Source organism: Daphnia magna, linkage group LG1 (genome assembly GCF_020631705.1).
Source record: "Daphnia magna isolate NIES linkage group LG1, ASM2063170v1.1, whole genome shotgun sequence".
Taxonomy (NCBI): domain Eukaryota; kingdom Metazoa; phylum Arthropoda; class Branchiopoda; order Diplostraca; family Daphniidae; genus Daphnia; species Daphnia magna.
This window is the reverse complement of record NC_059182.1, coordinates 521,034-536,220: the sequence shown is the minus strand read 5'-3', so window position 1 is coordinate 536,220 and position 15,187 is coordinate 521,034. Positions and strand designations below refer to the sequence as shown.

At 41.0% G+C, this 15,187-nt stretch overlaps 4 protein-coding genes across 4 annotated transcripts in view; 1 reads left to right on the top strand and 3 right to left on the bottom strand.

The window, feature by feature from the left end:
* LOC116920420 overlaps window positions 1-15,187 on the bottom strand; it is a 92,477-nt gene that overhangs the window by 39,364 nt on the left and 37,926 nt on the right. Inside the window, exons 2-3 of the mRNA XM_045174899.1 lie at window positions 1,764-2,109; window positions 1,448-1,688 (exon numbers count right to left, since the gene is read on the bottom strand). Of these exons, the coding sequence (XP_045030834.1) occupies window positions 1,448-1,688; window positions 1,764-2,109 (587 nt within the window). The remainder of the gene's footprint in view (window positions 1-1,447; window positions 1,689-1,763; window positions 2,110-15,187) is intronic.
* LOC123473823 lies at window positions 3,969-5,647 on the top strand. Its single transcript, XM_045175248.1, has 4 exons — window positions 3,969-4,087; window positions 4,155-4,283; window positions 4,426-4,796; window positions 4,858-5,647. The coding sequence occupies exons 3-4, from the start codon at window positions 4,644-4,646 to the stop codon at window positions 5,644-5,646; spliced, it is 942 nt and encodes a 313-aa protein (XP_045031183.1). The 5' UTR covers window positions 3,969-4,087; window positions 4,155-4,283; window positions 4,426-4,643; the 3' UTR covers window position 5,647.
* Window positions 6,355-8,054, bottom strand: LOC123473805. The gene is made up of 5 exons (XM_045175165.1): window positions 7,720-8,054; window positions 7,521-7,650; window positions 7,388-7,464; window positions 6,994-7,302; window positions 6,355-6,930 (listed from the first exon to the last, which is right to left on the bottom strand). The coding sequence occupies exons 1-5, from the start codon at window positions 7,921-7,923 to the stop codon at window positions 6,496-6,498; spliced, it is 1,155 nt and encodes a 384-aa protein (XP_045031100.1). The 5' UTR covers window positions 7,924-8,054; the 3' UTR covers window positions 6,355-6,495.
* LOC116933425 (serine/threonine-protein kinase/endoribonuclease ire-1) lies at window positions 11,579-12,808 on the bottom strand. The gene is made up of 4 exons (XM_045175287.1): window positions 12,652-12,808; window positions 12,346-12,589; window positions 11,794-12,284; window positions 11,579-11,721 (listed from the first exon to the last, which is right to left on the bottom strand). Exons 2-4 carry the CDS (start codon window positions 12,552-12,554, stop codon window positions 11,612-11,614), a joined length of 810 nt encoding a protein of 269 aa, XP_045031222.1. The 5' UTR covers window positions 12,555-12,589; window positions 12,652-12,808; the 3' UTR covers window positions 11,579-11,611.

Sequence of the window (15,187 nt, the reverse complement as noted above, 5' to 3'; positions counted from 1 at the left end):
GCAGGGATTCTTCCGTTTACGTCGTCTGCCGCCAAATCTTTTTCAAACATTTTAATTAAGTACATTTCAGAAAAAGAGTGAAATCTTTGCTAAATTAAATGACGTAAAGAAATATCTAGTGAAATGGCTTACATTTATTGTAATTGTCGAGTTCCTCCGGTTTGTTTAGAACAATATTAGCAGGGACAGAGACTTGATTTTTCCCAAATGGATGTGTGCCACGCGTCAGGAAATAGAAAAAAACACATCCGGATGAAAACGTGTCACTTTTGATTGTTCCATCTGGGAGCTCGGCAGGCTTTTCAGGGTCAATTAAAACCTTAAGTCTTTCAGGTGCCAACCAGAGAAGAGTTCCTCTAATTTTACTCTGCGAAAAAATATCGTCCCGAGTTTTCTTAACAAACGACAAATCAGAGACTTTCATCCTAACGGGCGACGTCATTGAAATGAGGATGTTTTCCGGTTTAATATCGCGATGAACTAAATTTCTCGAGTGGATGTAATGCAATCCATTGGCGATTTGATAAAGGACCAATTCGTCTGGTGGCAATTTCGGTCCGCTGTATTTCTCTTGGCAATAATCCGTCAATGTCCCGGCACACAATTCCAAAGCCAGATGCCTGTCCAGAGGTTTCAACAAATTGTTTTATTCCAATAAATTTGGAAATGAAATGAGATGGCCATTTTACGTGAATCTATTGTCGGCCGAATCAGCGACGTCCAAGAGTTTCACTACGTTGACGTGATTTAACTCTTTGTGTGTACTCATTTCTCTTTGAATAGTTTGTTTTAGAGATGTTGTCTTCGTCATTTGTTTTACCGCAACAAGATCGCCGTTAAATTTCCCTTCGAAAACATCTCCAAAAAACCCTTGACCAAGCAGTTTGTTAGTGACTTGTACTAAAATTGCAATCAATTAATTAATTTCATTTTTTAAATTATTCTTTAAGTCATAAGAAACGAACATTTTTTTACTTACGTGAAAGTGCTTTTTCGAATTTTGTTTTGGCTGTGGTCAACGGATTGAGTCCATTTGATGGAGGAATAATCATATTTTTGATGGGATCATACGCTACGGGATCTTTACTCAATTCTGAATGAGCAATTGAAAATTGTTAAAGACACAAGTGCAGTGAACGAATGCAAACTTACCTTTTAAATTGACTGGATTCTTTTCCTTGAGGTTTTTCAAAACAGATTCCAAGTTACCACCAAACAAATGTCTGCCTTTCGTCAAATAATAAAACAGCAGACATCCAGCAGCAACAAAATCGTCATTGACGTGTTTTTCCATGACGTCTTTCTGTCCCGACAGCGTCCAGAATTTACTTTGACAGAGTTCCAGGCTCTTCAAAGATGTTCCGTCATCATCATCAGATGTTCCGTCATCATCATCATCGTCATCATCGCCAGATGTTCTTTCTTCACTTACCAGCTCCGATAGCTGTTTGTTGTAACTAAATTTGGTCAATCCGGAATCTGAAATTTTCATGCGCACAGGTTGAGAATGAGCGGCAACGACGACATACAATGGATTTAAATCTCCGTGGATAATTCCGTTGTCATGTAGGTAACAGATGCCATTAACGATTTGATAAAGAACTTGCGATTGATTTGGCATGGCTCCCTTGTACCAGCCAGTGCAATATTCATATAACGTAGCACTGTACGGTTCTAGGGCAAAATACCTGGACAAAGAACAAAAATAATTTATTTTACTTGACACTACTAATACTTTAGCCAAAAAGGTGAAAAATTATGACCTCCATCCGTTGGCAACGTCCTCCTCGTAACAAAAAACTCGTAGGATGTTATTATGTTCAAGTTCGATGAGTTTGTCGACATTTTTCTCCCACCCATCAAGGCAGTCTTCATTTTTAATTCTTCTTATTGTGACTTTTTTTTGTTCCACTTCGATCATTTCCCATTTTTTCCTTGGGTCACGGGGTTTACTAGGATATTCCATGAGCTTCCAATATCCGCCATACATCCCGTCAACGTATGGATTTAAACGCTTATTGTTGCAAACAAATTTCTTCCCATTAAATAACAAATGCTGTTCTGATTTTGGCTGTTCAGCCTCTGCCATCTTCTTACAACTTGTAGATACTACAAAGAAAAACAAAAAAGTTGATAAAAGTCACTTGTATTGTAATTACGAACCCTTATGTCATGAAGGGGTAATGGAGGAGGAGCTGCTCAGGGAAAATTTTGTACCGATTCTTCCTCGTGCAGCAGCCAGTATGGGCACACAATTTACGACAGGGCTTTATGTGAGCCGCGCCACCTCCTTTACTCCTTCATGACTCACTCTTCATCCATTGCTGCTCTCCTCGCAACTGCTGGCTAAGGAGAAGGACATGGTTTTTACTGACGTAACGCCTAACGCCACACGTCAGGGAATCCAAGGGCCTTAGTTAATGGAACTTCCTCTAAAAGTATCTTTGCTATTTCGAGATAGGCAACAGCCGTATCGTCCATCTCCAATTTAAGAATCGATCGATCTGCCCTTATCAATGCCAAATGGCAAAGCAGGAGCAAGTCAACGAAGAATCTTACCTTGCAAGCATGCAGCCAATGCCTCTGGCGTATTTGTTACTTCAATTACTTCCGTCTTTTCAACTTCGTTGAGATTTGATTTGATCTGACCAAGACACAATTAGTCTTCCAATACGTCCAAACTCCAAACTACGACTATCCTACGCAATTACACGGGAGAGTGGAACCGTTTACACGAGAAAGAAGATCTGGTATTGAAGAAAGAGTAATATCCTGGTTTTGCTTGCCGTGCACAAACATGAAGTGAAACGACCACCGCCCCGTTTCCCGGATATTTTTGGGCGGTTGGCAATCTATTTCGCACGAAATGCACATGTAAACATTCTGCGTTGCCAGTTTGATTTAGGTAAAATATTCGCTTTGTAGTATACACAAATTTATATCATAATTACGTAATAACTAAGCCAGAGTAATAGATTAGGCTACAATTACAATATAATCTATCTAATTCTAATCTATGACTCTGACCAGAGTAATAGAATACAATGTAATGTATTCTATTACTCACAATAGAATACAATGTAATGTATTCTATTACTCTGCCAGAGTAATAGAGGTTTTTCCATTTGGTTCGTGTAGGTAGAGGGAAAAAGTCGTGCGGCTAGTCGACTAGTGCGCACCATGGCGGGGGATAGCCGAAACTTGCTACAGACTTTGCTTGATCCAACATATAGACACAGTTGTGTCTATTGCTTGATCCAACCTATAGACACAGTTGTGTCTATATGTTGGATCAAGCAAAGTCTGCAGTAAGTTTCGGCTATCCACCGCCATGGTGCGCACTAGTCGACTAGCCGCACGACTTTTTCCCTCTACTTACACGAACCAAATGGAAAAACCTCTATAGAATACTGGTGTAGCCACGCTTATGGCGGGCCCTCCCATTGCCTTTTTGGCCTGAAAGTCTTTCTGGCACGTAACGAAAGCGCCACAGCGGCTGTGTTGTGAATTTGTGATGTATTACGTTTTCGCTATGTTTTCGCTCATTTTCGTCGTCTGTACTTCAGAAAGTAAACAAAAAGTGGCTAAATTAATTAGTTTGAAAAAATGTATGTATAAACATATGGGTTGTTATAACAATAACAACCCTTAAAACTCAATTCATAGGTGGCGTTACGGTTAAGGGACACTTAAATCGATATCTTGCCTCATTTTCTCACAATCGATACGCGAAACTTGCAGCAACTTTTGGGAAAAAATCCGAGAGTGGGAGTTAACATGGCCGTGGCTACACCAGTATTCTATTACTCTGCTATTACCATGGTGTAAAAGGGAGGTGTACCAACTCTTCAGTTAAGAAGGGTATCTCTTGTGAAGCCTCTTTGTGGTACCAGTAGGCATTGCTAGGTTCTCTATAGTAAACGCCATCTCTTGAGCTTGTGAGCAAATGTTACCTTCGGATCAGTCGTCAACGGTTTTCCATTAGTCGTACTGAAAGTTTGAACACATTAATGGCGTCGTTTGGTTGACGCCTTGATAGCGTCATTCCAAAAATGGTGAATAAATTGTGCTTCAAAAAATTGCTCAGGTTGTAAATGTGCTTAAAGTATACTTAAGCAAATGGAGACTAATACTTTCCTTTTTATGTTTCTCAGATTACCGGGCACACTGTCTACCACATGTTCTATCAGAGAGTATTTGAGCATCAAAGGTTGCTTGGTTTGAAATTGGTTCCCAAGTTAAAACTTGCTCACATTTGGCCATCAACCTGGCAGAGAATGACGGTAAGCTTGGCCACACAGCTGTACTCCAAACATATGTCCATGGCTTTAAAATTTTTAAGAGAAGACAAAAAAACAGCGCATTTATTCAATTTTACCTTATTAAATCTTCCAAATTTCTAAATCTAACTCATTATTTTATTAGGATCGGAAGCTACAGAAAAGCTTACAAAGCTTATTAATGACACATTTGACATTATGAATGGACGACACAAGGGTGAGTCAATTAATGGGAACAACTGGAATAATTTAGTCGAAATGGAGGGAAAGGTAACAAAGGGGAAAAAATCTGTACTCGAAGACATGCTAAAAATAATAGAGTTAACTGAGGAGTGACATCGCAATCCTGGAAAACGTCCAATAATGGCCGCATTTGCGTCAGATACGACTCTAGATGGCTGGCGCTTGTCTATCCGTAGCACCATTGTCTTGACAGAAGAGTTATTGAATCCAAAAAACCCTTTAGAGAAATACGATTTCGTACTGACAGCAAAATGGAACCAAGACGCCTTAGAGGTATATATTTGAAAAAAAAAATGCAAATAATCGTTTAATGAACTATCCTTTTTGCCTATAGATGACTTTTGGGCGCATACGTTCAGTCGATACACATCCAACGGCTGCAAGTTTTCTACATATTATCAGGATGATGTCATTGTACACACCCGCGAAGGTACTATTGCGGAACGCAAATGTAGAAAATGATGACCATATTAGGGTGCTCGTCGATTTTAAGGAGTGTCTCATTAAAAAATTCCCGGACAATGCTAAGGCTGCTACTGATTTAAGGGTAGCAATGAAAGATGATTTAATGGAAGAGCTGGGAAAGCGTTACGTGAACGAGTTGCCCTTGTCCAAAGAAGATAGAATCGGTAACTTTCTCATATACGATGTAGCAGGTTACATGGTGAAAACGAGAGAAAACCTTTTCGAGTGTGAGGCATGCAGACAGACCGTAATTACCAAAGAAGCAGATCTACCAAGTGATTTTGACGCAGATGCATACACGAGAGCTCGAACCAAAGGTGGACTGGTGTTTGTCACCCTGTCAATGTACCAAACTTTGTGCGCAATTGAAAAAGTTGTCTCAAACCACTTTAAGTCACTTAATCATATTTATATCACTGATACATTCCAAGAGTGTATAGCAAAAGTTAAATTAACCAATGTACTGCCCCTTTTTTGTGATACTCATCGCCATTGTAATATGGGAACTTTAATAATGGAGTATGTAAAAGTGAGATATTATTTTGAATCTAAACGTTTGAAAGATGTTTTATTGTCCAAAGAACAAACAACAGTCCAGGCGAGTTTCAAACTGGCCAAAAATGCCCATACAAGAAATTTAATACAAAGTAATACTTAAACTATCTTTTAATTTCTTTTTAAATATTGAGTGTGATCATACAGTACTTGAAATATTTTTTTTCCAAACAAGAAAGATAATAACATTAATTTTGAAATGCCATCTTATTGCCATAGGCCGTAGCGATTGCCGATAGGGATGGATCCACTGTTTTGGACTTAGAATATTTTTCAAGTGGGTTTTTCATTTAGTTCAAGATCGGCCACCAGGCGTCTCTGACGATAGATAACCTTGTACCACGAAGAGGCTTCAGCTGAGATACCCTTCTTAACTGAAGAGTTGGTACACCTCCCTTTTACACCATGCTATTACTCTGGTGCTGCGGAGTAGACCACGACCACAGCAGAATTCTTGAAGTCTGGCAATGTCGAAATCCGCCATGATGTTTGGATGACGGTGTTTTTCGCTGTTCCCCCTCACTTTTCCACAGAGAATTATTTGAGTGAATTTTCCCCTGCACAATAAACAACGTGTATACTAGTATTGTAACCTACTCCATTTACTTATCCTGTTGTAGAGATTCGATTAACGACGCAGCCAACATCTCTACGGTTAGCGATGCCATCAAACAAAGAAAATGAATAAATAAAAGTGAAAATTTACTTGGAAACCCACAGAGAGTTCGTATCATACAATCCAATAGCTTATTTTTCCGGTGCTTAATTACATGAATTTTTCTCAATAAATCCTTGTAGGTACCTCCTAAACCATGTTAATTTGTCACATCCATAGTTCTTTGTCGTTTTGTTTTGGTTTATGGACATCCATCACATTACATATTTTCAACACATTTAACTCACAATCATCTGTTTTTCAATTTTCAAGATTTACCTTCCCATTATAAACATTTCAGGATCGAGTTGAACTCTTTGAACGTTGCCGGTTGCGGCTACTCGTTTGCGGTCTCATTTCGCCCGGTATAATTTTCGGTGTGCTGGACGGCGGTGGAGGGATGTTGCCTCCCACCGTATTGTTCCAGTAAGAGACTTGAATCCTGGGCACATTGAAAGAGGTCGGCGGATGATGCGATTGCGAACGACCTTGTGAACGATGTCGATCAAACAGTTCGGCAACAAAACCAGCAGCTCCGCCCGAGTTATTTGTAGGCAAGACGGGCATGGAAGATCTTCGAGACGGATCGCCGGGCAATAAAACACTGGCGCCCATGACTCCACTGCCCGTCAATTGAGACGCAATGCTAAACGTCGATCCTTTACTGTTTCCATTTTGATCCGATCCTCCACCGCTTACAATTCGAATGGTTTTTTTCAGCGTATTTTTAACCTGTGGAAAGTGCATTCGTTTGAAAATAAAATGCAAATTCTCTTTTCAATTGAAACGAATTACCCAAGAGTCTTTGGTTTTGCCCGATGGGAGGAGGACGAGCGATGAGCGTTTAGAGAATTGCTGGAGGCTTGGCTCAGAAGAGGCTACAACTCCACCGTGATGAAACGTTTTCAATCCCAGTCCGGGATTCAATTGCATCTTGTCCATGTACTTGTCGATAATTTCAGCGCATTTAGTACGGCCCGTCAGACGGGCCCATTCCACCGAACATAATCCCCGGCCGAAATCTCTCAGGACGGGCGAAGCTCCGGCCAATAGAAGCAGCCGAGTGCATCGAACTCGGCCTTGCAAAGCAGCTTTCATTAAAGCCTTTATAAAACAAATGAAAATGAATTCAATTTACATGTCTGACATCACAACGTTTGGAAAACAAACGAGGTATAGAATTTGTTACAGTAAGGCCGGCGTTGTTACGTATGTCGATGGATAAATTTGGACACAATGTCAGTAGACTAACGACATCTGCGTGACCTGTTATGCAATCGCTTTTAGATTTCAGTGATTCATTTCATCATTAGTGAGTATACCTGCTTGTGAGGCCAGGTGAAGGGCAGTGTTACCCTCGTTATCAGCCAAATTGACTTCAAGGCCAGGTAATTTGATTAAAAGACGGGCGATGGCCACATTTCCTGTCATTGCCGCATGCAACAAACCTGACTGGTGAACAGCAACGAATAAAACACTGGCGTTTAACTAATAAGTTAAACCACGAATTTAATGATTTACTTTTCCCGTTTGATCTGGGGCATTTAAATTTCTGGCTGAAACTTTGTCGTGGTGGAGGCTGAGGTATCGGGACAAGGCGCCAGCGTCACCATCTTGGCACAACTTCAAAACGCTGTGATCGACGAGCGACACTACGAACTGATTGAAAATCGCTGCTGGATGGCTGAACTGGATTATCGGTGGGCTGCTGGCGGCCGGACTCATCACCGCCTCCGACGGACTTTGACTTGGCGAGTTCAATACGGAAGTTAAAAGGCTGGACGAGTCAATGGCCTTTGCCGATGGCTGGACAACAATGTCCGATGGAAATACCAAAGTTCCGTGTCTTGTTGCACGTAAATTAAAGTTCACTTCTATTCGGCAATTGAATTAGATTATTAGGAAATACCGATAATGAAGGGTGTCGTGATGTTGATTGGATTTTTTGGGTGCGGTGGAGAGGACGGGCGTTACGGGAATTTTGCGACGGACGCCATTTGGTGATTCGAAGGTGAAACTCTTGGATAATAAAATCGGTTCGACGTCTGCGGGAGTCGTTACGTGGACAGAATTCAATTCAGTGGACAAATTGATGCCGAGTGAAAGCCAAAGGCCATCTAGGGAGAACCGCGTCAGAGTTCGAGCACTTTTTGATTTCGCGGCTGCCCTTGATCGATACATTGTAAGCGAATAATAATCAATTATAAAATGTCCTTTCAATACGCTCGTGGTTCTAATAATTTGTTTCTCCTGAAGCCGTGTAAGGAAGCCGGGCTCGATTTTCGAAGAGGAGACATTATTCATATCGTTAGTCAGGACGATCCTTACTGGTAAAACAACCAACAGTCAACTCATTTAGCTGTCCATTAAATGGGCCACAATTTCATGTTTTAATAGGTGGCAAGCGAGGCATGAAGGCGATAAACAGATGCGCGCTGGATTAATTCCTAGCCGCATGCTGCAGGAGAAGCGCATCGCTTATGAGAGGGCTCACTCGGCTAACAATAACAGCGATCAACAAGGTGAGTCTGGCTTTTTTTTTGTAAATTTATTTTCGCTCTCTTTGTAGCCATTTACAAATTCTCCGAAAAATACCAATTGCATGTACATTTAGTGATTATGGCCGTCCGCCAGTTTTCATATTCGTTCTGCCTATGAATTTGTAATTGTCTATGATTTTTATTATCAATTAAAAAACTCTAAAGAATCCCCGTGTGGAGGAACGCTTTTGGTGTCGTATTGAATCCCAGCGACCTCTTTTATGTTTGCCATCATAACAGTTTTATTGATGTTGCCTCTTGGATCGGCCTCCCTCTTTCTGCTCCAATAGAAATCAATACCCTTTGATGTTTGGATCGAGATCGATACATTCCTTGTTTAACTAGGGATTATAGTTTTCTGTTTGCTTGAATATTTTTTTGTTTTTCTCGGCTGCTGATTCGTTTTCTTTGTGTGTTTTTCGGTTACTGCTGGCTGTTTGCTCCCCCTGTTGAATGAAACAAAAAGAAATAGGTTGCAGTCCAGCACGTTCAATTGGCTCTTTCAAAAGCGAAAAGAGCAGCCCCACTCAAAAAGTCATGTACGCTCTGGCAGAGAATGAAGATTTCGATCGGCAAGAAATTGTCACTTACGAAGAAGTGGCCCGTCTGATGCCCTACCCAGCTGTTCCTCGGCCGATTGTCCTCATCGGCCCGCCGGGTGTTGGACGCAACGAGCTAAAACGGCGTCTCATCGCACTTGACCCCGACAAGTTTAGAACCACCATCCCATGTAATTCCACGTGCGAAACTATTCAAAACGAACAATTCAAAAATGTTTGTCCATTTCGAAGATACTTCACGATTGCCGAAACCGGGCGAAGCGGACGGAGTCGACTATCATTTCCTCGATCGACAGCAGATGGAACGCGATATCGACGATGGCCTTTTTGTAGAATTCGGTGAATACAAGGGGAACTTGTACGGGACGGCCAATCGAAGTATCAAGGAAATTATCGAACTCGGTTACACTTGCATCCTGAATCCGCATCATCAGGCGAGTCATTTCGTTTCCTAATGATGATGCTCTTCTAATTCTCTTTTGATGATGCAGGCATTGAAAACATTGAGGACTGGCGAATTCAAGCCGCACGTTGTCTACATCAAACCGCCGGGATTTAACGTTTTGCGTGAAACACGTTCAGCTGCTTACGCTCGGTCGACGTTCGATGAGAATTCTTCACGTGGTTTCACCGACGACGAACTCGCCGAAATGATCCGCAGCGGCCAGCGGATCGAACTTCATTACGGCCACCTCTTTGACGACGTTATCGTCAATGGCGACCTGTCGACGGCCTTTGAGCAGTTGCTCGTCGTCGCTCGTAAACTGGACACCCAAGCCCAATGGGTTCCCGTTTCTTGGGTCGTCTGACCTCCTCGACTTCTCTCTTTCTCCCTCTCTCTCTCTCTTTCTTAATCTCTTTGATTCATTAGGCATTCCCTAAATCTAAATCTTAAATCTTAAAAAAAGAAAAAAGAAAAAAGACATTCGTAACATTTTGCCAAGGAAGAATTTAAATACTCTCGCCAGTCGGGATAGGTCTGTTAGTTAATTTGATATACAAATAATTGTTAACCCTGCCATTTCCCCGTCCTTTAATTGTTTATTTTATTATTTATTCGAGCCCAAAGTTTTCAGAAAGCTCTGCCATATTATCCGCCCTCCTCCAAGTTTTGATTCCGTGCAGCAGAAACTCAAGTATAACAAGATAATTCACACAAGTTCTAGTCGCCGTTGTCTCTCTTTGACTCCCATTTCTTTTGTTGCCCGACTCTGCATTTTTCCATCAGATTTCTGAATATGTGTGTCTAACTCTCGAGCGATCCCTTATATTTTAGAAATCTCATTTCAACTAAAAATCAATATTATTTCATTTCAGTTATTTATAGTTTAAAAAACTGAATTTGTTTAGTTTCGTTATGTTTGTGACGTTTCCATTGGCCTTTTAGCCATTTTATTCCAGTAAAATAGCACAAAATAAAAAAAACATCGAAGATCCTATTGGATTTTCAGATACAGAACCAAAAACAGTTGCTGAATCTTGGCGAAGAATACCGGAATTGGCATCCAAGGCCCATCCTAGTTACCCGATAAGAAAACGAATGGCCATCATTAACGTAAGTCAAAACATGTCGCAAGAATTTTAAGTATGTATACGTGTTTAACGCTTCCGGGCTGCTGGAACAGCTTAACGCATAAAGAAGCATTTCTTTTTCACTGGACAAATCTGTCGATAAGTAGCGCTCCAAGGCGAAATCCCATTCTTCATCACCGCTGTTGGCGATTACAGCGCAGGCAACGGCTCGTTTGTAATTCGGTTTGATCCAAATGTGTACTAGAGATTTCTAGAGACAGTTAAAGGTTTGACAAGGATTCCTTCCAGACCACTCGCTTTAACGTCCATCGATCTATTTGAAAGAGCCGATTGCGTCTTTTGTTGTCTGTTTGAAGCAGACCTTTCCATTCCGTTTTTTTTTTTATTGTAGAATGAACAACTTTTCCCGGAAGTCGAATTGGTCAATGAGCGGACGGGATCCAGTATTTTCGCGTTGCACCTGTGTACCTATACCGGCATTAATTGCCTTATAGACGTTACGGTGTTTCATCGTCTTGCAACATTCTTGTGGGGCAATCTCATTTGCATTGCCTGTACTTTACTTGAAAGTAAGAACGTCATGTAGCCCACACAGATTTAATCAAGGGGGCCACAAAAACAAGAAAACGTGGTAACATTTCGTGTTGCGATGCACACGTCGTCTTGTCTACCAGTGTTCTTTCTTGTTTAAGATATGATTGTTTTCCTAACTGCAGTAAAAACTGGCAAACGCATGTCTTAAAAATGTGCTTTTGATTGAATTTATTCCGTTTCAATTCTTTAAGCTTCATTAAGAATTTCTAGGGCTAGTTTTAATTGCCAACGTTTACCGGGATCTTTATCAGTCATTCCGTCAATCATGTCATAAGCATAATGATTCTCCGGTAAACCTAATAAGAAAAACATTTCACTTGCGCTTTTAAAACTCGTTATTCATTCACAATTCTTTCTGATATGCTTACCCATCCTGCCATTGAGGATCTTTTCACCGTTTTTAATATTAGCGGGAGTGAAAATTTCATTGGGACGCTCTCCATTGGCAAACGGATGACCGCCCTTCGTAAGGTAATTGAAAAAGAGACATCCCAGTGAAAAGACGTCAATCGAAACGTCAACGCGGATTTTTTCTTTCTCTTCTTTGGTTTTCTCTTCCGTCGAAAGGAATTCTGGGGAGCAATAGACTCGTGTGCCTTTCGGCTCACTGGACATAGAAAAACTTCCGGAGCCTGTGACTCCCCGGCTGAATCCAAAATCCGATATTTTCAAAATGAATGTTGGAGAAATCAATACGTTTGATGGCTTAATGTCTCGATGGACAAAATGATTGGAATGGATGTAATGCAATCCTCTAGCCATTTGAATCATTCCGTCGATCTCGGAAGGCATTTTGCCCTTATAGTATCCTTCGACGTAATCGAAAAGTGTACTGACGCATAGTTCCAAAATCAGATACCTTATAATGAAATCAACAAACTGAGTGAACTGTGTCGAATAATTGTTACGATCATAGATACTTGAAATTTTGGTCTTGCTGAACATCAAGGAGCTTGAGAACGTTAGGATGGTCCAGATTTTGCATGGTGTACTCTTCCCTTTCCTGAGCAATGTCGTCTAACGTCCATTTGTCAATCTTCTTATACGCAACTTTTTCTCCTTTAAAAGTGCCTCCGTAAACACAGGCAAAACCACCCTTGCCCAAAACATCTTCCTCCTTGTAATCCATGTGTCTATTTTTAGATGTGGACCCTATTCAAGAGCCTAATTGTAAGCAAAATAACTGTTAATATACATTTTTTATATAAAATTCTCTTTCTTTTTACCTAAATATGACTTGTTTTCAGAAGTATTCAGTCCATCAGTTACGCACAACCATTTAAGGCACTGTAGAGTTGGCTAACGTCCGAAGTTGCCAGTTCGATGAAATTGTGAAAAAAAATTGGACACTAACCAGTAGGCAGAGTAATAGAATACAGTGCCGGTCCAGTTATAGAACCGCCTAGCTATGGAACCGGCTCGGTTATCGAACCGATTTTTCTTTGCCGTGTTTCAGCGCCACCGTTGGCCGTATTATGAACTATATTGATTTTCTATGGCGGGAATGAATGGGTTTTGCCTTTTAAAACATGCAAAAAAATATTACTGTAATGGGTTTTATCTTTTTAGGCAATGTTGTACATCGGTTCAATGACCCAACTAATAATAATAGGCGTTAAAGTTATTCATACCAAATACAATAATAATAGGCGGTAACGTTATTCCTACCAAATACAATAGAATACAATAGCTTCCACTATTCATTCTTATCTTCTAGCATCTTGTTCCATTCCAGTCCTTCTACCAACTCTAATTCCTTTTTCCTTCTGGTATGACAACAGTTCTTCTAGTTCATCAAACCACTTCCTCTGTGAATGGTCCCCCACCAATGAAGATACACTAGTATCTCACCATTCATAGCCATAGACTATATTACACATATATTAAAAATCTTTTTAAGTTAGTCATAGCAGCGGTTCGAACACGGGATTCTAGATCTATAGCGAATAGCATTACCACTCTGCTGTGTGCTCTTACATTCTAAGACCGTCAAAGTTTGAGGGATAAAAGAACCGACGATAGGTGGCACTAAGATCGGGTGCTTGGTTATAGAACCATTCAGTTATAGAACCGCGCACAGGCCGGTTCTATAACTGGACCGGCACTGTACTGGTGTAGCCACGGTCATGTTAACTCCCCCTCTCGGATTTTTTCCCAAAAGTTGCTGCAAGTTTCGCGTATCGATTGTGAGAAAATGAGGCAAGATATCGATTTAAGTGTCCCTTAACCGTAACGCCACCTATGAATTGAGTTTTAAGGGTTGTTATTGTTATAACAACCCATATGTTTATACATACATTTTTTAAAACTAATTCATTTAGCCACCTTTTGTTTACTTTCTGAAGTACAGACGACGAAAATGAGCGAAAACATAGCGAAAACGTAATACATCACAAGTTCACAACACAGCCGCTGTGGCGCTTTCGTTACGGGCCAGAAAGACTTTCAGGCCAAAAAGGCAATGGGAGGGCCCGCCATAAGCGTGGCTACACCAGTATTCTATTACTCTGCAGTAGGGCTCGGCCCCGTGTCCAATGGGTAGGTATTTGGGCGAATGGGTAGGTCTTCTCGGCAAAAAAATTGGATCCGGTGGGTAACGGTTCCTAAGACTTTGTACCCACTACCTACCCGGGTACCATGTGGGTAACACAATTTCGAAAACCGTTTCCATTACCCGGGTTCAAAACCCGGTTATCCCCGATTTCCTACCCGATTACCCGAGTTTTTCCCTGAAATCAAGTAACGCCCTTTGAATTTCCCGCCACAAAAATTTTTTTTTGCTATCCTCCCTGAAACCAAATTAACCCAAACAAGAAAATCAATTCCATGTCCCCCTTTTTCTCACATTATTCTATAGCTGCGCCCCTCTTTCATTCTATTATGACTGCCCCCTGTCATCTGTATCATTTGCGCCATTACCCATTTAATGTATAGGAGATTGTCAGACGTGGCCTCTTTCGTCTTTTTATTCAGAGATTTTGATTAGTTAACGCTTTTCGTTTCCCCCGTCCAACATGGAAGACGTCTAAATTTCATACCTGAAAAAAGAATGGATATCTTATGCAATAATTTTGCCGCACTGACAAAAACGGTTATATTTTCGCGCACGAAATCACGGCTTAAAAGTGAGAAAATCATTTGAATCATGGCCCACAGCAATGATGGCACTTCGTGGTTTTCAGGTAGATATTTGACTTCCGTTCTCCAATTGCTAAACGGATAGTCGAGTTTTCTACGCTGTACTTAATTAATCCTTAATGACAGGGAACCGTTAGAGGAAAATCGTCGGGGGACCCCTCCGGGGGCGACGTTAACGAAAGCGCCCCTCCCTCGTGAACGCTATAGCGTGAAAGCACTGAAAAAAACAAGGAAAACGGTCTTAAACGGCCTTCCCGCCATGAAGCCATAAGCAGTTTTGACAGGCAAAGGTAACGTGACGATTTCTGGCCCTCTGATTGGTTTGCGATGCATGTCAAAACTGTTTTTGACGTCAAGGGAGATCAGGCTGGGCTTTTGTTCGCTTTCCAGACAATTCCAAGTAAAAACGCAACTGGATTTCGATGCACTAGATACGAGAAACCGTCAGAGAATACAGGAACAAACAGCAAACAACAGACAACATCCTCGCACAAACTCCTTTTCAATTCCGGACATTTTCTTCCTTGAGTTGCTAAAGTAAGAGAAATCCTTGCAACAGTAAGAGAAATCTACTGTTTTTTTAAAGAGTCCTAAAGCGAAACATTTTAAATTCCAGGGAACGAG